General features: G+C 40.2%; 1 protein-coding gene across 2 annotated transcripts; it reads right to left on the reverse strand.

Annotated features, from left to right (window-relative positions):
- Positions 1 to 348: 348 nt before the first annotated feature.
- METTL4 (methyltransferase 4, N6-adenosine) lies at positions 349 to 23,228 on the reverse strand. 2 transcript variants are annotated; one of them, XM_077352664.1, is made up of 9 exons: positions 22,930 to 23,228; positions 21,487 to 21,971; positions 19,920 to 19,985; positions 16,186 to 16,552; positions 15,549 to 15,618; positions 13,036 to 13,210; positions 12,337 to 12,443; positions 10,594 to 10,685; positions 349 to 1,485 (listed from the first exon to the last, which is right to left on the reverse strand). In XM_077352664.1, the coding sequence occupies exons 2-9, from the start codon at positions 21,904 to 21,906 to the stop codon at positions 1,340 to 1,342; spliced, it is 1,443 nt and encodes a 480-aa protein (XP_077208779.1). In that variant the 5' UTR covers positions 21,907 to 21,971; positions 22,930 to 23,228; the 3' UTR covers positions 349 to 1,339. The 2 variants fall into 2 exon arrangements, with proteins under 2 accessions (XP_077208779.1, XP_077208778.1); XM_077352663.1 differs by having other exon boundaries at positions 22,885 to 23,228.
- Between the last annotated feature and the right edge of the window lie 17 nt (positions 23,229 to 23,245).

Genomic DNA, 23,245 nt, shown 5'->3' on the forward strand with positions numbered 1-23,245 from the left:
CTATAAAGTATAGAATGGCTACTCATGGAGTCTCAAATGTAGAAAAGAAGTGTCTGTGATTCCAAAAGGAATATCTGGAAGAGGTTTCCGGACAGTAACTGCATATGGTGACCTTTGTTTGTTACTAGGAAAAAGGAAACTGTTGCCTACATGCACGTGAAAATGAACTGAAATAGATGAATTCCTTCCCATTTCACAGACTGCATCTTTAAAACAACAAAAATATGGCAGTATTTTAGCTTTAATTTGATGGTCCCTGGAGATCATGTACTATAGGAAAACATTTCAAATCAAATCAGACACGCACCTAGAACTAAGAGACATGTAAATAATAGATCAAGAAAAATATCCCTGAAATTGATTTTTTATTATTAAAGGCACAAAAAAAATCCATTTGTAAACTTGCAGGCCTTATTTAAAAATTTAACAGCACACTGAAAAATCCAAAGTTTATCTCATTTATTGTAGAGATTTATTTTTCTCCCATCTTAAATAACAATGATTTTCTCTCTCAAGAGATCCCTTTTGATGTAATCTTGCATACTGTCATATGGTAATTTTATTAGCACATCTTTGTTCAAACCCTAAAGCAAGAGGACATATGTGTTTGTCATTCGAAATATTAATTATTGTCATATTCATTGTGGAACATCTTCTGCAGCAAACCTACAGAAGAATATTTACTGAATGATGCAATCTTAGTCTTTTAGTTTCAGGGAGATGAAAACTGTTAAAATAAAGGAATGTCCAAATCCAGAAAAGGTGGTCCCCAATTAATTCCCACCAAGCTAACAAGCCAATCACAATTAATCCAAGTCCTATAGCATTCAATGTGACACAGCCATGCTGAATTCTTGATGGACAGAGGCTTTCCTTTCCTTTTTAAAACCATGGCCAGTAGCTAGTGAGAACAGATTCTTCAGAAACAATTATTTTCAACTTTAGTCTTGGGTTAATTTATAAAAACTTTGTTTTCAAATGAGGATTCATATTCAGCAACAAAATGGAAAATATACTCCTCACAGTGCAACACTGTTGCACTAGGACATAATTAGTACACCACAACATAGGAAATGCCTATCTATTGAGCAATACATGGTACTGGACATAACCTGATAGTTCATGTGTAATTGCTCTCTCTTCTTTCACTCAGGTGTATGCACATTGTAATTACTTTGCAGGGAGATCTGTGTGATAATGTCTAATTCACAGAAATCCCTAGAGCCCAACTTGGACAAACAGGCACAATTCTTTGAGGACTGGATGTTTGTTTAATAGTCCAAACTCCTAAGTTTCACAAAAACGTGATCAGACTGCCACCAGAGCCACCCGACTCCAGTCACTTTTGATTTTGTTCTTCAGTGAAGTAATCCATATGCTGAAATTTGATAACTTCATTGCCCCAACTGGTCCATCCAGGCTGCAAATTCCGAGCAAATAATTCCAAACACTCCACATCTGGTCTGGTATATTCTTTCAGAATCTCTGCAGGAAGGGGAAAGCCATAAGAATGATAATGAAGAACTAGAAGTGTTTTTTTTTTAAATCAATTTCCCCTAAGCTGTAAAGAGATGGAGAAAAGAATGTTTCATTAAAAAAAGGAGAGAGCAAATTAATTTCAAGGGTTTCATCAGCCAGCTCTACTATTTATAGGCAGAAACGCATATGAAATAAACGACCTTGAGAGTATGAACAATTCTGTCAAAGCTTTCAGTCATTCTGATTTATCGGTATTCATCTGGAAACAGGGAATAAGGATTTCAGCACCTCCACACATGACCTTTGAGTTCTCAATATTGTTGCTATAACATTTTGACTAAGCTTTTAAAACATTCAGGGACAGTTAGATGTAAAGTATGTTTTTAAAAATCTTTCTTGGAATTGAAAACTTCCACAGAAACAGGCGCCAACTCATTTGACTACCAGAACAATGATTACAATCATAGATTTTTTTATCCATGGGCTGCTTGTGGCTTTGGGTACATTTGTTCTTAAATTAGTTACGCTACTCTGACTTCCCTACAAGAATCCTTGGAAATTATTAAGTGATCATGCTATAGACCAGTGGTCTGCAACCTTTTAAAGGCTGCGGACCGGCTGCGGTGGGGACGGCGATCTCCCGGCTGCGCATGCGTGTTTGTGTACGTTTTCGGCCGTGCATGGTGCAAACGCGCATGCGCGGCCCTGCTTCCCCTCCCCAACAAAATGAAGCTTGCCAGTCCGCAAGCTAATCAGCCGCTTTTACAGGGGGGGGCGATTTCTTACTGCGGGGGTGGCGGGGAGAGGGAGCCGCGGCCCGGTGCTTTGCGGCCTGGCACCGGGCCACGGCCCCGTGGTTGGGTACCACCGCTATAGACCACTTTTTCTTTTCTAGGACTCCAGTTCTGTGTTCTTCAGAAAGGTGCCATTACTTAAACCAGATTTGTTCTAGTTTAAGAGATGCATTTAGTTGTCAAGCAATTAATTGTCTATACAGTAATTTTTATACACAACTGAGGTAAATTTGGCAACATCCAAAATTGCTGGCCATTCATTATATAACTGAACCAATGTTAACTCAATTAAGGATGCAAGAACAACCTTGCTGGATCAGATAGGTTCCAGTGGCAGGCAGCAAATCTGTTCAGGGTATCCTACAACAATGCAGTAAGCCCTACTCTTGTTTGTCTCCAATAGCTGCTATTGCCTCGGAGGTTCCATCTAGGTAGAAACTGCAGTTATAAATATAAACTGGGTATATGATCAGAGTCATGTATCAGTTTATTTAGATCTACAGCCAATGTTAATCCAGTACTAACCACATTTTTGTTCTGCAATTTTAGCAGCTTTATGACAGGAAGGATTTAAGTGGTACACTGATCTCTAAACCTTCATTTAATGCTAGGAGAAGCAGCCCTTTGGGGTAAAAAAATCAATCAATAATTTTAGCCATTCAAACAGCTGTTAAAAACATAGTAGCTACCAGGAAAAAGTTATGAACCTTACTCTTGCCCAGAAGCTCACAATCAGAACAATAGTTAGAATTCAACCCCTATAAGGACTTCAGCATCCATGATACTTTATCATGAGTTACTTGGGCTACATTCAGAAAACAGCAAACTGTGCTTTCTTATTAAGGAATTCCTTGTATACTCCTCTTCTTCTCACATAAGGCTTGCAGACTGAAGGCTCTCACATTCTCAACAAACCAGGAATAAACTGTGATGCACAAACATGGTTTTGTAACAAGTGATCAAACTTGTCTTTACTCAATTCCAACATCATGCCAAATGCTGGTCTGTAAAGGATGGGGAAGGAGCATGGAGGAGCATGCAATGCCCAATGCTAGTTCCTGTAGATCAGAGGTAGTCAACCTGTGGTCCTCCAGATGTCCATGGACTACAATTGGCTTATGGGAATTGTAGTCCATGGACATCTGGAGGACCACAGGTTGACTACCCCTGCTGTAGATGACAAACCATGCCTAAAAGGAGTTGCATTAATCCATCACAGATCCTTAGTTGGTAATGCTAATATACTAAAATCAAGAAATCTTATGGCAGAAGATAGAATAGAAATATAGCCACACACTTCTCACAGAAGTTGGTTAATACTGCCTTGTTGGCTTCGTGAAGGCACAGACATGCTGAAAACACAATGGCAAAATTTGAAGTAGGTTGCAAACAAGGAAAAATATTGTGCAAGTATGCTAGATTTTTCAGTAATTGAGTTGGATCACAGAGCTATTCATTAAAAAGATGAACAGAAGGTTCAGTTCTGTCTCTCAGACAGAAGATCTTTCTGTGAACAAAAGTCCAGCTTTGGATCTAACTCAATAATTTCAAAGTACATATATTAAGAATTTAGTGTTGAGAGTCCTTCCTGTTTTCTATCAGAGAAAAAGTGATTCATTTTTACTACAAAATCAGCATGTCACCAACTGTTCACAAAAAGCAAATTAATTTTCAGTTATTAATATGTACATTAGTGGCAGCCCTTCTTTTGATCACATTGCCTTGCTGTATTAGTCTCAGAACTGTATCAACAGTAAGAATGTACGTAAGTCATATATAAAAAATCTGAATGTGTGTCTGGAACAACAAGCTAATATCTGGCTTAGAAGTACTGAAAAGGTACTGGCTGATGAAAATTTTTAAAGTCCCCATGTTATATACTAAAATATGCCTTTCGCTAAAAAGAAATAATCGAAAAGCTGTAATGATTGGCAACGTTACCTCATAAACTACTTATTTACCTAACCCCCTGCATTTCTCTTCTGCCTTCTCTACTTTTACTTGCAAAACCAGAAATAGTTAAAGCTCCTGTTATGCCATTGTCACGCCTACACAGAAACAAATCGTTAGTTTTCTTCCTCATATAAAACACTACTGTTGGTAACCTTTTTATACCAGTTTATTAAATTGTCTAGTCTTTTTTTCAGCAAGAAGACTAGACAATTTAATAAAATTTAACATTTACACAAGTCTTAAGCAGGTTTAGAAGAACCTTGAAAATCATAATTCCAGGGAAAAGAAACCTACACTCTACCTTGCTTGCCTGTTGCTTCTGCTTCCTCGCATGCTTGTCTTCTCTAGCTTTAATAGGCTGGTATTCTTTTGGGGAGGGGACAGACTAAAAGAGGGACCAAGTGGCATTTGCAGGTGCTACTCCTGGTTTGACATAAGGCTGTACTAAGCTGTGTCAGGATCAGTCTCCTGTGTTTTTGTGAACTACAACGAGGGGACTGATTGGCTGTTTTAGCAAAGAATTATATGGCTGTATTTGGATGTTGTGATACAATTTACCAATTTAACAGAATTAACTTTATATTTCCAGTCGTGATGGTAGTTCTTAGTCTGAGAAAGAGTGCTTGCACTCTTGCTCACACCTTTAATAAATCTTTGTTGGTCTTAAAGATGCCACTGGACATTGATTTTGTTTTGTTGGCTGTGCACAAAGAGTGTGAGCACACAATTTCCAATTCTCTTCTTGGAGAGGGTGAAGGTATGCAGATGCCGCTGTGCTCAGGTGAATGTTAATGAGAAAATGCTATGAGTTGAAAGCAAGAAAGAGACAACAGATTACAATGCAGATTGTGTACAAGTGTGCCTTATGAAAGCAAATCACTACACCCTTTTCAGGTTTCACATTAATGATGAATTTTCTCATGTGTATCGTCAATGCGATATAATGTTTAGCTTCTGTTTGATATGTTCAACCTCAGAGTGTTCAAACAGAGATGGGGGGAGATGGATTTATTCCCTACTTAGCTTATGCATGAAATGGGAACTGTTTCACATTAGAGATAAGGACTGAATAAGGAAATACATTCAGGTGGGTAGCCATGTTGGTCTGAAGCAATAGAACAAGGTTTGAGTCCAGATTTTGTTGGTCTTAAAGTTGCCACTGGACTCAAACTTCATTCTGAATAAGGATCTTAACAGTCTCTTTGTTCTTCGTTAAGGCCAGCGATGGGTCTTTTCTTCAAGGCTTTTCCATCCAAGAAAGCTGAACTAGGAGAAGCAGGCTATTGAAGGAGTGTGAATTATGGCAAACCTATAAGGTTCTCAAGGCAAGAGATGTTCAGAGATGGTTTGCCATTGCCTGCCTCCACATTAGCACCCTGGCATTCCTTGGTGGTCTCCCATCTAAATACTAGCCAAGCTGACCATTCTTCCAACATTGGGCTAGTCTGGGCTATATTGGTCAGGAGGGATTTGCTATGGACAGATATAGAATGTAAAATAATTCTCCCTTACGGAATATGTTTAATGGATAAATGAATTTTTCAGAAAATAGGATTTTTCACTAACTCTAATAATTCAAATACGTTAATAAAGAAGCAGTTCTTCAAACCCTAAAAATTAAATAATGTGAACCACCCTGAGCTATAGGGGAGGGTGGTATACAAATGTAATAAAATAAATAAAAAAAACATTTACACCTTGCTTTTCCCATAACTCAGGTGGCTTAAAATACATAATTAAAAACATCCAAATAATAATCCAATTCATTTCATTAAAAGTCCCAGTAAATAAAACGGCCTTACAGAGAGTTTCCAAAGATGTTGATCCCCCCCACCTCCTTTGAAAGTCCATTCCATAAAGTTGGAGTGACCAAAGAGACTATTCAGTACCCAGAAATAAGCAAGCTGAAGACTGTAGCTGGCAAACGGGGACACATGGTCCTTTAAGTATGCGAGTCCCAGGCTGTGAAGGGCTTTAAAGGGTTATAAGCATGCGCTGAACCAATGACACTAGAATGTTCACAACAGCAACAGACTGGCCCTTAAAAAAAACTTTAAGCAAACAGGCGCTGTGATCCACCAAATATCAAGCCAGAGCCTTAATAAACTCAATGTCATGAATACAGACAACATCTCTAAAAAAGGATGGTGGGGCAGGAGATGAGCAGCACTCTGCTCCAAACTTCCTATTCCTATAGCTGTTTCAACTTAAATCACCTGATGGTATGCAGCAACAGCTGAGTCAAAACTAGTTTAGTAGTAAGGGATAAAGCAAATGCCAGCATGCCTAAGCCATTTCCATAGCCCCATGAAAAAAACTACAATATATACTCGCATATAAACTGAGTTTTCCAGCACAGTTTTTATCACTAAAAAGCCCTCCTCGGCTTATATGTGGCTAATTGAAATAACAGCCTGCTCCCAGCCAGCCAATCGTAGCATTGCTTTTTGCAGCTGAGCTTTTTTGCAAGTGAGCTAGTTACTCCCAGCTAACCATTGCCTTCTGCAAAGGTCTTGAAAGCTGGCAGTTTGTAGGACATCAATGTCCTACAATGACTGAGGTTTGACCCCCCCCCCCTTCTTTTCCTAATGACTTTTTCCAAACTATTCTTTTGGTTTCGGGGGGGGGGGGTAGTTTTGAGGATGCTTTGGGATTTACTGTTTCTTTCTCCCAGTATTTCTTTCTTCTTTTATCTGAGGGGCAGCACTGTTTGCCTTTTCTTAATGGGGTTGTGTTTCTTGTAAAAGTTGATTTTTACAGTTCTTTCTTTCAGCTTTTAGTTTTAGTTGTTTATTTCAGTGTTTTGTTCTGGGGGGCACTGTAGCCCCCAGTTTGGTAGCCTACTACTTATTGTGATAGGTTGCCAACTTTGGGTACTATTGTTCTGTTCTGGTTTGCTGGCCTGGGGGGCACTGTTTGTTTCTCCTCCCAGAGCTGTTCTCACAGAGCAGTTCTGTCAGTGCTCTCTCAGGGTGTCTGGTATCAAGAGAGGAAGGGAAGGCAATTGTAAGCCGCTTTGAGACTCCCTTGGTTAGTGAAAAGTGGGGTACAAAAACAGCTATTAATCCTCTTGACTTTTCTGTATTGGGGAGGGGGGATGCTGGATGGGAGAGCCCGTGATGATGGAGCATGGATTAAGTGCTTAGTCCACCCTGTAAATTTACCATTAGCCTGCTGCATTTCCCACCCTTGGCTTATATGTGAGTCAATACATTTGCCCCGATTTTGTGATGAAATTAGGTTCATCGGCTTATGTACAGGTTGGCTTATATGTGAGTATATACAATAGGTCTCAAATAAGCCAGGTAAGGTCAGGCCATCTCACAGAAGCATATGTAAGTAATGAAAATCAGCAAAGTTCCCCAACTATGTTGACTGCTCCCTTGACTGCTGCAGGCAGGCTACAAAGTCAGGGTAATCATGGAACTGAAGAACTGCCTCTCATGTTATTTACTTACTTGCTGAATTTATTTTGTTTTGTTTCTCTAGAAGAAATTGAAGGGGGGGGGGCTCCTGTAATATAAACTGAATATAATTTCATCTGCTGTATTTGCATAAAATACATCCAAACTGTAGACATCAATACTTCCAGGATTAAATGAAGAACATGTACTATTAGAAATTCCTAGAATAATGATTTCATGGTTAATATATCGCAGGAAATAAAATGAGTCTTTTAGATGGCCTACTTTAATTTGCAAGCACCAGTTCTTTCAGAAAAACAAATTGTTATGAGCAGTCATTAAACAGCTACATCAGTACTCTACAATTGTAATAAAAGTGCTAGATAGTATCAATAAATATTAGTATGCCAGCATCCACATTCCTTAAATAAAACATTGATATATGTGGGCTACCAGGATTTCCTGTGTTTTGTTCCAACTTCCAGCTCATTTTCATATTGTTCAAAACAAGTGAGGCATTTGGGACCATTTCCCTCTACTGGCAAATCTAGAGAACTGTTGTTTCCCTGTTCTTACACATTTTTTCCTTTTTCGGTGAATGACAAATATTTTAATACTAAAATATACCAACACACTTTAGTCTGAAGTTCAGTTCCCTGAATCTGACAGTATTGCCCTATGTGACCCTTCAGAAATGGGTACCCAAACTTCTGTCTGTGGTAAATCTCTAATTGTCCTGGAAGACGACATAAATCATGAGAGCTGAATCAGACTTATTTTTCTAGCCAAAAACATGAGTGGAACATTTTCCAGGTGATTCCTTCCTATATGCTAATTCCTCCTGGCTCTATCTACTTTCTAGCTTTTATGTTCCTTGTAAGGAAAGCACACTGTTTTCCTTTTAAGCAAAATGAAACTATTTGTTTGAATTACAACTTAAAATAGCATGCCCGTTAAAGCTAAAGAGTCCTGTATCCCAATTATATACAGTGTCAAAATGGATGCAGTACAGCAGTGGTCCCCAACCTTTTTTCGGCTGGGGACCAGCAGGGCGACGGCCATGCCCGCGCATGCGCGGCTGCGCAACGCGCATGTGCGGCCGCGCAACACGCATGCGCGATGCACGGCGCTGATTCCCTCTCCCCCCCTCCCGCCGTAAGAAGCTTCCCGGGCCGCAGGCTTGCGGCCTGGGAAGTTTTTTACTGCAGGGGGGGGGGGGGGAGAGGGAACTGCGGCCCGGCGTCCTGGCCCGGCACCGGGCCGCAGACCGCAGGTTGGGGACCACCGCAGTACAGGATAAGGCTAATCAGGATTTCCTGGTTTTTCTTTTTTAAAGGGAGCAGGCAACAAAAATAGAAGTCCATGGCATCTTGTGTGTTAATCCTGATTGCAGTCCTAGTTCACCAATCAATCCCCTTCTCATTTAATGTTTGTCCTGACACTTGTTTTTCCATGCAGGTCAAATGTCAGCCAAGTATTTGTATATTTCTCCTACACAGGGCAAATACCAGCTGCAGGAAAGGTCAAAGGGATAGTACTGGAGAAGTGTAAACTCTGTCTCCTTAAAGCCTTTACTGTGATTTGTTATATTTTCCAGGAACACCCACAACTGCTATCTTTCTTACCTAGTTATAGTTTATTCAGTACACCATAATAAGCACAATTGAGATTTCCCCTGCAAAAATCATTTCATAGAATACAACAATGGACTCTGACTTCAATAAACTATCAAGTCACATACTACTTTTCAGATTCTGCTTTATACGTAAAATATTTTTTCTAAAATGTTGCCAATTTACTGTTTGCCTTTGCCAAGTCTTAACAAAGTTAGAATCCACAACAAACAGAGCTGTTTCCTATCCTCTTTTCTTTTGATTCTCGAAAGGATTTTCCTTTTACATTCTAGCTGGCATTCTGAAAATAAGCCCTGGAAAATCATTTAACGATGGAATGAAATGAGAATATGACTTTTCATCCTAATTTGGGCATGTTCCCCATGACTCTTAACTAGGCATGCAGCTGTTCAATGGTCAGCAGCATCAACATGGGAAGTCATCATCACCCCATGTGGTATACACCACTGCTATTCAAAAATGCCTGCCCTGCGCAGACTTAGCTTACATGCTATGGTCAAACATATCTCCCCCCCCCTTTGCAGAAGCCACCATTGGTTGATAGCAAATACAGAACATTTCATAGCATTTGCAAACATTGCCTTGATAGCATACACTGGTGTAAGTGCACTCTGCTTAGGAGCCTACTTAAGGAAAGTGCTGTGTATATCAATATTTAGAAGTACAACTATAATGGACTTTTTTTTTTACAGGTTAAAATGATCTATCCACAAACTCTATCACTTGCTGTAGCTGAAAGAGGGAGGAGATTTTCTTTCCCTTGTTCTGCTCGACACATCCTGCCTACAAAGAGTCACGGCTCTCTCTCTCTCCCACCTTGTAGTCAGCCTAAGTACCCTGAAACTCAACTTCCTTCATTCAACTGAACTTGTGTGACATAGTCGGGATGATTCATTCAAATGCTGTTTTTTCAGAACTAGAGTTCCAAGGTAATGAACATTTGAGCAGGAAGCAGCATCTTGAATTGTACCAGAAGAAATTCAAAACCACACAAAATGTGCCTGAAGTTCTGTACATGCCAACAGTATGCATACCTACATCATGATCTAGCTGGGAAAATCCAAGTTAACTTCATAGGAATCATGCTGAACCACTATCTCTGCCAAACTCATTTTGGAATTAGCTATGACTGTTGCACAGAGCAAACAGACAGAAGTTATCCAAATGAGTAAAAGCCATATCTAGGTGCCTATTTAAAACACTGAGATCTTCAGGAAGTTTTTATCCCTGCTTGGATATGTCACAAACAAAAATATTCAGTCAACCAAGTGGCAGTAAAGGTATTTTTTAAATGCAAACTTGACACATGCTGAATTTTGCAGATCATACCTGTAAGAGGAGGCTTATGTGAATGAAGAGTGGAAGGCACGCTCACAATTAATTTATGGTCTGGAAGCGGAAGTGCTTCATCTCCTGATGTTCTGTTATATAAATCAGAATGAGAGATTCTCAAGCAAGAAACTGATATATATCCAGTTTTCTCAAATGGAATAACAACAAGTAAGTTCTCTACATTGTCTTCCAGTACAATAAGCTATAGGGAACCAAATATCTAAATGCTGAATGTATTTGATTTTTTGAAATATAAATGGCATCTTATAAATCTGCTTATACTTCTGTAAAAAAATCAATGAAGGAATAAGACTACAGAAGATAAACACAAACACAGCTCAATCAATATCTGTTCAGCTGTAGAATATTACTTGTCCTTAATAAACAAGCCTATATCTAATTCAGTGGTAACAAAAATCTTTCATGCAGCAGCAACCAATAGGCCTGAGGGGCTAACATGACATGGTACAGGGTATCTGAGTTAATGGGCTTATACTTTGCCCTCAGAAGGTGGTTTGTTTTCCTGATATGTTCCATGCTAATATTAGATATTCTCCCCACGAATACAGGAGGTATCCATCTTCAGTAAGCCCCCAGTTCTCAGCATCCTCACCAACAGATGAAGTTACTTAAAGGCCCAAGTGGTTCTAGACACATAAACACACATTAACATCCCACCCAAAAGCTGCTCAAATAAAACAGCAGTTTCAAAAGCGGCCTGTGACACTTGTAAAAGGTAAAGGTAAAGGTATCCCCTGTGCAAGCACCGAGTCATGTCTGACCCTTGGGGTGACGCCCTCTAGCGTTTTCATGGCAGACTCAATACGGGGTGGTTTGCCAGTGCCTTCCCCAGTCATTACCGTTTACCCCCCAGCAAGCTGGGTACTCATTTTACCGACCTCGGAAGGATGGAAGGCTGAGTCAACCTTGAGCCGGCTGCTGGGATCGAACTCCCAACCTCATGAGCAAAGCTTTCAGGCGGCTGCCTTACCACTCTGCGCCACAAGAGGCTCTGTGACACTTGTACAGAGCACAAAAAAAAGTGTGTATGGGGGGGGGTAATCCAATGGCCTCGCCTCCATGTAAATTGATTAACGTTGCTAGGCAAAGACTGGAGCACTTTGTCTCTTTCTTAAAGCAGTAAACAAGCAAAAAAAAGTGTAAGGCTACATAAAATTGATGAAAGTATAACGCACACATGCTTCACAAACTGTGCTAAATCGTTACTTTTTAATCTTTTAATTTTTGATTTTTGGGTATATAGCTATATGATTGATGATATATTGTGATTGATGATATATTGAAGAAGGCTGTCGTGAAACAGGAAAAACAAACCCGGGAGCCTGTCAACATCTGCTTGGATGAATTTATATTTCACAGCTTACTCATGTCTGCAGGAGGACTTCATTTCACTCAGAAAGGTTGTGAAATGAAAATATAGTGTGTAAGCTCGTTGACCCTTAATCTGTGAAGCACATGTGCATTATACTTTCATCAGTTTTACATAGCCTTGCACCTTTTTTGGTTTTGATTTTATATTGTTCCAGCACTATTTAGTGCTTCTTTCTTAAAGAAAGCAGTCCATAGAAACGGGAGTATGAAATATACTTTTTCAGTAAGCTTTAAGAAATTACTTGCTTAGGAAAGGCTATTGCCTACTACTTTGAAGCTTGCAACCTTAGCTGAGAATTCCTAATGCATGCCGTCTAGCAATGTATGCAATGGGCTCCATACTTGTACCTTAATGGCATTTCTGAACTTCCTTGGATTCTGCCCAATACGAGAATTTCATAAGGCTTCTTGTGAGAAGACTCGAGTGGAAACACAAACTCTCCAGACTTTGTAATCTGATGCAAAGAAAATGGAAATTCTCAAGAGTACAAATTAATTTTATATCAACATATATCCGAATCGTATTTTTGTCATTAGTCTAGTCTACACCTATGATGTGATGGTATATGGGAAATAAGTATTACAACAACCCTGGGAGAGAATATAAAGAACTAAATGAAAATTGGCAAATGGTTGCACAATCCATGTATTTTAAATGTTATCTGTAAAAGCCTTGGGAATATATTGTAACAATCATAGAATCATAGAGTTGGAAGGGGCCATACAGACCATCTAGTCCAACCCCCTGCTCAACGCAGGATCAGCCCAAAGCATCCAAGAAAAGTGTGTATCCAACCTTTGCTTGAAGACTGCCAGTGAGAGGGAGCTCACCACCTCCTTAGGCAGCCTATTCCACTGCTGAACTACTCTGACTGTGAAAAATGTTTTCCTGATATCTAGCCTATATCGTTGTACTTGTAGTTTAAACCCATTACTGCACGTCCTTTCCTCTGCAGCCAACAGGAACTGCATCCTGCCCTCCTCCAAATGACAACCTTTCAAATGCACTGATCAAGAAAACAGAAGGAAAAAAGGTGAGTAACTTACCTTCACCCAATACCACTCTACCACTCCATGCACAGCCCAGTGGGGATAAAGCTCATCCTTGACAAAACGGAGATGCTTCTGTCTGTTAGTCACCCATGTGACCACAAGGCACTCTGGGGCTGCCAGGGCTGGCATAGGAATTTGTTTGATTTGCCATGATGGCAAGTAGCTATACCTACATCAGATATACACAGAATGTTGGAAGAGGCCCAGAGCTAGAAAAAAAGAACACTGGCAAACATGCTTCTGCATTTATTCTCACCACCTTTCATAAACTTTTCCTAGCGCCACAAGTTACACAAATTAAAGTCTGAGGCAAGAGTGACACCCAGTGGTGAAATCTGTTGGCATTAAAGATGGGTCTCCCTTTCCTTGTGTTTAGATCTAGGGAGCACAGCAAGGCTAACAAAAACTGCCATTTGTTTCCAGAGACATTTATGCCGGGAAAATGAACTTCTGAAGGATGTGGAAGTAACATTCGACTGCCATTTTTCTTTACAATCCAGAATATTAATCCTGTCACTCTTCCTGTACAGCCATTTCAACCGTGTAACCGATGCTCAGAACATTCAGTATGTCACAAGGAACAGAGGCAAACAATGCCATCCTGTTGCTTTTATTCATCATTTGGCCCACTGTTCTGAAGAAACAAACAGGAGTCAACAAGGACTCGCCTTCCCTCATGGTTTCCCAAATTTCCGTCAGGAACCTCTTGTATTTGTTTATGTGGGCTCTGCATGTATGTCAAATAAGTACAAAAGATAAGTTTAAGTGCTTCCCCCTGATGGTTCATGAATGAAGGGAAAGCTAGCTGCACGCCTTATTTTACTTCCTAGTGACAGACTCAGCAACAGCTACAGAACAAGGAGAGAGCCAGAAGCTGAGCCTTCCCCCTCGTCTTATGTGCGAAAGCTTTTCTTCCCAGCCAGTACTGCTCTTGCGCTGAGAGAAAAGCCAGAACCATTCTTCATGAGCTTGGAAAAAGCAGAGTCAGAATGCAAACATGTACATTCTCTCCCCCTTCCCATTGCAGCTGTCAGCATGCAACACAACTGAGATTGTCCCTTTCGTGCCCAAAAATTGTTGCAAAGCATGTTTTGGAAACATTGATGGAAACCCTTCTTCCCAAATGACAGAAAAAATCAGAGCTGTGAAAGTTAGTAGGTGCTGGAAGACAGCTCATTCAACAAGTGATTACAATAGCAGTAATGCACATTTACAATGGATTAGACAGATACTTTGCTAAAAGATATAGCTCCTGATTGGAGATGCCTGAGGAATTAGGGGGATAACTCTTTCCCCAAACCATCTGCTGTTTTGTCATATGAATCCAGGCAAACAATCAGCCTTGCTAACAAAATGCACCATGGAGGGGGGAGACACCACAATAAGGATGTATTAAGTAAACAAGCCCATTTCTCCCTCTTCTGCGGACACAACACCCATCCCTAGATGTTGGAATGAGGCAGCTTCAACTGGTTTCAGCACATCCTTTATTGTAAAGGAAGGCAGACACCTTACTCAGGGATCAGCTTCCCCTTCTTTTAAATGAAAATTAATTAGAAGCCTACCTGAGCAGCTTTGAATTAGCAATGCTCTCCACAGGCAGAGATCACTTTTTTAGTCTGATTAACCTTGACGCAGCACAGCACTTTGAGAATCAGATTGTTCATAAATTAATATTTTGATTTATGAAGTGGCCATTCAGTTCAGTGCCACAATAACCATCTCAACAAAGCCCACTGTTTTAAAAGCACACTGCAGTCTCCCACAGTTACCCCTTCCCAAGTCCCGTTGTACCAGTAATACTTTACCTTAGAAAGACTAGATTCCCCACTGGGTTAGAAAACTTTAAGAGAGCCAGATTGGTGTAGTGTTTAGGGGCATCGACTTCTAATCTGGCAAGCCTGGTTTGATTCCCTGCTCCTCCTCCACATGCAGTCAGCTGGGTGACCTTGGGCTCACCACAGCACTGATAAAGCTGTTCTGACTGAGCAATAATATCAGGGCTCTCTCAGCCTCACCTACGCCACAGGGTGTCTGTTGTGGGGAGAGGAAAGGGAAGGTGACTGTAAGCCACCTTAAGACTCCTTCAGGTAGAGAAAAGCGGCATATAAAAACCAACTCTTCTCCTTCATATGAAATAAAAAAACAATTCTATTTAAGCAATGTTTTGGCAAAACAAAATGGTGGTAATCCACTGAAGAATGGGATCCATACATTTTAAGAATGCTCATCATCATTAGCCTATTTAGAATTCCAATTAGAAAAGAGACTTGGTTGGGGGTAGGGAGAGGGGGACCAAGATGCCTAACACTTGTCCCAAAGCCTGCACAACAGATACTGGGATTGGTACAAATATGCTGGTATATACAGTTATAACTCGTCATTGCACTGTGCAACCACTAACTGTCAGTTAACATGAAAGTAAGACACAGCTGTAGCATTAACAAAGGGGAGAAAAGAGGTATTGCTTAATACAAAATTGTAAGTTTTTAAATGTGTCAACATACCGATTACTTCTTTTAACAGATTTGTTCTCCCATGGTGGATCTATCACAATTATACCAAATTTTTTATTATCTAAGAAGTTAAGAAGAAAACTTGTTATTTCAAATAAGGCATACAACCAGCTCTTGAAACATAAACACTCAATTTTCAGAGTTTCAGGCAGAAATAATGTTATCCCTCCTTTTAAAAACAGTTAAAAAAATTTTTTTGCAAATGTGTTCACAATTTCAAATTTGCTCAGCTATAAAGATAAAATATAGACATTTGATACTTTGGGCTCTATTTTATATTCATTCAAACAAACAGGCCAGATACCATTTTCGAATGTACCTTCTCAGTTATTAATGAACTGTTCTCTTAATCATGCATTGCTTTGACATTATATTTTTCAAAGATGTCACAGGAAATATACTTATGCTTAGAGAAGAACAAGATATACTTATGCTTACTTATGTTTATGCTTAGAGAAGAACAAGAATCCCCTCATAGGAGTCAACATAAAAATTAGTTAATAACAAGCCAAATGCTAAAAACCCAGTATTTCAGCAATCAGGTTCTCTGTGAAAAGATAGACATATCCATCTGACAGTATATTGATGAATCACAGAAAAACTTACTTTTAATAAGAAATATACTTACACTTCAAAAGAGGCTGCATACAAGAAATATCAGATAAAAGAAAACTGCTTTTAGGTGGAAATAAATAAGCATGCCCCATTAATGTTATTAACTTTGCATTGTTTGTGACGTTTTCTATAATACAGGAAAGTTGAACCTGTTCTGGCACAGAGGTGTCTTCATTTATCTTACATATAGCTCTTTGTTCTGTTTCATTCACAAATGAATACTGTTTTGCCATTTCACATAAATCAACCAAGCTGAAATCATTATGTTTCATGTCATGAGTCCTGGAAGAGATTAGTTTTGCAGAACTGGACTGGAGAAAGCCACTTTTGAGCCCCTCCTGGATTAAACTTCTGGCAGCCTCTGAAATCACCTTCCTTATCTGTAGAGCACCAAAAAGATACAAGGGAAAATTAAAATTTCAGCCAAAATCAGAAATTAGGCAAGAGTGTGCATGTTACTCCCATTCTGTAGCCTCTCCAATGATGACCCTTCATGGTTTTGGACCCTCATATCTACAGGACTGGTTCCCTCCTTATGGTTTTGCTTGTCTGAGCGAAGGCCTCTTAAAAGTGCCACCCTGCAAATGTATAAGATTGAAGCTGCCCATACATGCACATTTTCTGTCGCGCCACCCTGTGAATGGATTCAGGAAATATGCCCGCTTATCATTTTGCAAAATCTGTAAAACAAAACTCCTCAGACGGGCATTTTTACCAAAAGAATAAAGACTGTAGTATAATCGAATTGTTCAGGAGGGCACTGTAATGTTCAGGAGTCTATTCCACAGCATACTGCATATATATCTTGCTCTTAATATATTATTTATGACATGTCATTTCTGATAATTTTTTATATTGTTTCAAATTTTGTAATTCTGTTCCTGTCTACTGCCCTTTGAATGTGCTCAGCAAAAAAATGCTTTATATTAATATAGTAAATTGTGAATAAGACCCTCTTGATATTTTAAAATCAAAGCATGAAAATGTCCTTCTAAAACATTCATATGCTGAAAACAAGAAATCAGAAGAGAGGTGCTCAGATGGATGCTGGAAGGGGAAAAGAGTTCATAGAAGATTTGATCTGTCTCTAGCATTGTCTCTTTTTGCTGCCTTACAAAGGATTAGTGCTAGAGACAGATCAAAATCATTGCTAGCTGTTACGTGTCCATAGGGTAAATAGCAACTGTTCATGTACCCCAATGTATTTTGTTGCAACTGAGATTTTGTTGTCTAGGCATTGTCTAATACAATGGTTCTTAACTTTTTTTGGACCACGAACCCCTTTGAAAATCTGATTACCCTCTCCCCAGAAGTACATCATATGATGGCAACAATGACTACTGTATGTTACATTACTGTATATAATAGTATACAATTAGGGTGAAACAATACCTTAACATAATTTGACAAATTTTCTCCACAAAGTCAAATTTTCAAAGAAAGTTCATGGAAAACAAGGGGGAGGGGGGATCATTTTTTGGTATCTGGTTTATAGACCTCAAAGCCCATTGTCTTATTTATTTAATTGCATTTGTTTCCTGCTCTCTCTTCATGGACTCAGTCAGTGTCCCCCAGGGGCTCATGGTTAGACCCTCTGGTTTAACATAATTAATACTGAAATCCTAAGAATGCTTAGTCACAAATATGGTCAGGAATGTAAAGTAGCAGTTGCTGGTTTTGACTCAAAAGAGATCACAAGGATGCTTCTGCCAGAATTAGTGAACCATGTCCAGAAGAGGAGATTAGAATAAAGTACTTCATATCGATACATACAACATATGCCTGGGCCCAGGTTTGAGCAGTTTCTGAGGCTGGCAGAAACACACTCAATATAGAAATCATGATCTAGTTCCAAGATGGGTGTATTTTTTGGAATCCAAAAGACAGCCTTGTAGATGAGAAATGTATAATCCCCAAGTTTGATATTATTTTTCATGATAGTGTAGCAAGGATGAATTAACACTGTATATATTTTCAGAAAATATGAATATAATTACATATAATGCTTGACGTTATAATGAGTTAGCCAGGCGTGTGCATCTGTATGAAGTGAAACACCTGTTAGAAGTTGGTTTTGAGAACATTTTATATACACACATCAGAGCAGGTCCTCGAGGTCTGAGTGGCACTAGGATACTTCCAGACAAGTAGGCCAGGCTGCCAAGGGAGGGGAGATACTGCAGGGGTGGGGAACCTGTGTGGCCAAGCCACACATTAAAAGAGGCAATGAGTTAACAGCAGCAGATGCTTAGGAGCTTGAAACCACAGTTGAGATCAGTGAAACAGCTCCCAGCTGTTAAATTAGATGTAGCCACAGCAGGAAAAGCCTTGGGAAGGTCAAGAGAAGACTGCACTAGCCACTGACAGCTACAGGGTTCACTCAGAGAAAGTGAAGTAGGCACAGGCAGCTGTGAGATCTAAGAGACAGCATAGGTGAGAATGCCTGGGAAGGGAGCAGAGTAGGGAGGCAGAGGAGGACACCCATGGAGGAGAACCCAGATTTAAAGGGCCAGCTCCCAGTCTGAGGCCACAGCACATTAGTCACAATATGTGTGTGTGTGCATATCTCTGTAGATATGGAAGTCAGAAGCAGCTTGATGGTGCTTAACACTCACAGGAGTCTGAATTGTCTTTGAGCTTCTTAACACAGACAAACAATTGCTTTCCTTTATCTATGTAGAAGCAATGGATAGTATTATTTTCTTTTAATTCAGTGTTAGAGTCTAATAGTTAAAATAGTCCTAATTATTTATTGTTAACACCTATTATGACTTACATCCTATTCTCAAAATTAGCCAGAAAGGTACTTGAGGTGGACCTCTTGCCAGGAGATGAAGGATCTGATATAGGAAAGCTAAACCTCCTCAAATGCATACTTATAGCTAAATCAGGCCTGCCCAGTCATCCAGAACAACTTTCCTGATATTAAGCCCATTCTTCTGAGAACACTTGTTCCTCAAGTATGCAAACTTTTCTCTGGTCTATGATAAAACTCCTGCAAATTGCAAACTATGGCTTATCTTTTTCGGTCCCCTCCCCTTTCTTTGGATTTTATATTATTTCTTCCAGAGATTTTCATCTTTGAATGCAAGCACACCCAAGCTAATTGACAAATCCACTAAACACTGGCTGTAAGAAAATTTGTAGTGCCATCCTAAATTGAGTCAGAAAAGCAAGGATGTCTGTTGCCTCCTTTGCTTTTTCACCTGTGCATTAATGACACTGTGCAGAGATTAGACAGTCCACAGTTTTTGGCACCTTCCAAGGTCAGCAGAAAATCTCAGTTCTGCTTTATGCGGACGATATGGGCCTTTTTTTTTTCTTTGACAAAAGTGGGACTAAATAGGCTGTGGGATAGACCTGGCATTTGTTGTAGGAAGGAAGAGTTAACCATCAAAAAAGGAGTCGCACTCTTCTAAAACTGTAACTGTGCTTAGGATGGCATGGTAAATCCTCAAATGAAAATCCAAACATGTTGGTTTAATTTTTGCACTCAGGTATAAAGGAGATACAAAACCAAGGCTTTTGGTCTTTCAGAGACCAGCAGCTTTTTAAAACAAGTGATAGCCTGGAAAAATATTTTTGAAATTCATCCTTTTATGTGAGAAGTTTATCAATTTTTTTTTTTTGCATAATGAACTTTGGGGCAAGACAACTTTGCAAACATAAATTCTAAACTAATAATTGAGTACATCTGAAGTTCTGCAGCAGGTAAATAATTCTGTCTACCAAATTTTTCAGACTTACCTTTAAATGATATTCTAAAGCATCATGTTCACCATGATTTAATACACTGCTTCTTCTTTTTCGTTTCTACAATAAACAACATGCATAGATATCAGTAATGCTACCACTTAAAACTATTAACACATGATGTTAACAGACACAATTTGCCTGTTTTGAAGAAATTGTTCTGATGAGTCAGTATAAAAAGAGACAACCAAAGACTGGTTGATATTTGAGTACTATGGGAGATGTTTTCACATAACTGGATCCCATGCTTCTGTAAAGGAATGAAATTGACATTGCTGGTAGTCATACTCATACTCATATAGTGGTTCCTACTCTATGGTACGCAAAGACACTACCAGAATATGACAAGTTTACTGGTCTAGATTAGAGCTGTGATTCCAAGTCTCTTTCCAGTATGGAATAGATGTATAATATTCTGATTTTAAATTCTCAGGGAAGCTCACATTCTTGTGAAAATAGGGGCCACACCCTTAAGGGGAAAAATGTATCAATAAGGAAAAATTGGGTTAAAAAACTTTTCTCACAACACTGTAACACAGTTCAGAACAGACAAATGTAAATACTTAATGTCACACAATACACTGATATAGTATACGGTGGTGACTGATAACTTAGTTTTAACAGGGTTTTAAATAGCTGCCTTTAAAGGTCTTAAAAGTTCTTCCCCTTCCCCAGGCATACTTGGCCTCTCTCTGAGGGAGGGTAGGGATTTACTTCTTCCCAGACCCTCCTTTGGGGCTGCTGGATGGCGCAGCCTCCAGCACTCCTCCCTCCTGTAGTATTGATTTTTCTGGCATTGTGAGGAAGACACACTGTCAAGCCTTTAGGCCCCACCCCAACCTTCCACTTGCCCACCAACGCTTAGGCTGGTATTGGACTTGTTTGCCCTGGTGCAGGCTCCTCTGGCCCTGCCCTGGCTTTTGATTTACCTTGATGTAGGTTACCTCAGCCTTACCCTGGCTTCTGCTATAGTTTACCTAGGTTCGGGCTACTCTGGCCCTGCTACTTGGTGCAGGTGCAGGCTACTTGGCTTCTACCGAGGCTTATAGGAGCTGCCATCTTCACAGGGATACTCCAATGTTAGGCCCCAGCTGATTCTTCTGACTGCGCCCGGAATTGGGACGTGAGGAAAGGGCCCTGAGTTGTCACCTGGTGGGCTGCTGGCCTCTGTCAGCTGAGGATAGGGTTGCTGAGAGCTGCATCTCTCATGACAGCAGTAAAGGGCCTGGTCCTGAGTCCAGCAACATCTCCAGACATCCCAATAGAAAATGCTTTCTGTTCTGTCCCAGCACTAAGATTTTACTTATTTGATTCCACCCACATAGTATGATACATAATGTGAGAATATAACAGCGCAGTGCAGTGGTTATTCACACATTTGTAGAAGGTTAAGCATGTAGGTAAACTTTGATTGAATATAAAGGCCAGTGAGCTCCAGACATCATAATTTGTAAGAGCATATTTCATACATTTCTGGGAGATGTTTCCTTTCTGCAACAATTCTGAACACAGGGGTATTAAAAGGGTACTTGGCAAAAATCTCTCTCTCTCTCTAATGTACCTTTTTAGCCACTTCAGAATGAGAGTTGCCACTCTTGGCTCCTTCCCGCTGTTCTGATCCTTTGTCTTCTAGACCAACCTCAGAGCTGCACTGCTGAGATTCCTTTTGAAAGTCTGCAGCTATGTGGGGCTTAAACACATTAAAAAATTCTTCCCTGAACAAGTATGTCTTCTGGAGCATTTCACTTGATTTCTTCCCTGCAGCGCCAAGCTCAGAAACAGACCTTTTCCTGCAAGAGTTTGAAGTAACTGGGGTAGCAGCCGCAATAGGACCCTTATCTGAGGAAGCAGCAGCAGAAGGAACATCAAAAAAGGTTCTGGCATGATGTTCATGGGCATGGCTCAACCGGTAGCCAGTCTGGTTTATGAAGGCGAGATGATCCAGTAGCCATCCTGCTGATTGACAATGTACAATAGCCATTGCCTATTTTTCAAGGCATTATTCTTCTTATAGGACCCAACAACAGATTAAAAATCGACAGATCCCTAAAAACAGCAGAAATAAACCATTATTCCAAAGCACTAATATTTTGTGGCACAGGCAGTCAATATGATGCCAGCCAAGTGCCCAGCAAGGCTTCTGAATCGCCACTGCACAGACTGTTAAAAGCATCTTCATTGTGCGACTGAAAGTGAGCTGCAGCAGCCTATGACAGCAATTTTGTAGCTGCACTCGCCAAAGGTGCCAGCAGGTTCAAAAGACTGGGGACCCCTGCTTTATGGTCACAGGATAATTCGATTTAAGACTAATTAATAGCCGCTGTATAACATATGATGCTTAATTATTCAATGTTGTTGTTATTTTCTTACCATGGTTATCGCTCAATGGTGTCAATTATCTGATCACATATTAATATTTTTAGCATATTACTGTACACATTTGGATATTCCTGCTACAAACACAGTACAGAAGCAAATACTGTTGAAAGATACAGGACTTAGATTTATTTATTTACTCTATTTATACTCTGCCTTTCTCTTTGACTCAAAACAGATTACACTAATCCAAGTAAATTGTTTAGCGCTGGAGTGCTGACTGTTACTTTTGTATGACGGTTATTCACCATAACCTGGATCTAGCCTGATCTTAGAAGATAAAGATAGGTCCTGGCAATTTTCAATCATCTAACCCTAAACAGCAATCCTGGACATGTTTGTATTACTATACTACATAAGTGGGCCTGCGGTACCAGGTGAGTTTGCAAGCACAAGGTGACATCCAACCGCACAACCTCCAGGCTCACATCTTACAACTGATGCACCTCCATTGCTTGCACGCTTACTTGGAAGCCAATTCCATAGAACTTACACCCCGGGTAATGCATGCAGGGCTTTAAAGTGAATGGGTTGTGAGCTCCAGCACAGCTCTTCTCACCAATCTAAGACAAAAATATCTCACCAGCAGCAGAGCTTCCACAGCCTGGCTCGCTCCCTTCGGACTCACCTTCCACAGGGTTACCATATTTTGAATAGGAAAAAAGAGGACGCATTTCACGATTGGCTACTTGGAACAACTGAACACTACGGCGAATCTCACTTTACACATCCCTTCCTGGGGGATTAGACCGCCAAACAAGCGCAGCCTCCCATTCTCATCCGTTTTCAGAAAGAGGCCAAAGGAAGAGGGCTCCTGGGACCCCCGACTTCCCCGCAACGAGCGGCACGAAACAGCGATCGCGGCCCCCTCTCCGTACTCAGCAGGCGCAGCCCAAGGCCGCGCGCCTAGGGACTGGCAAGGAACACAAGCAACAGCCGCGGCC

The sequence above is a fragment of the Paroedura picta genome, chromosome 9 (genome assembly GCF_049243985.1).
Source record: "Paroedura picta isolate Pp20150507F chromosome 9, Ppicta_v3.0, whole genome shotgun sequence".
NCBI lineage: Eukaryota > Metazoa > Chordata > Lepidosauria > Squamata > Gekkonidae > Paroedura > Paroedura picta.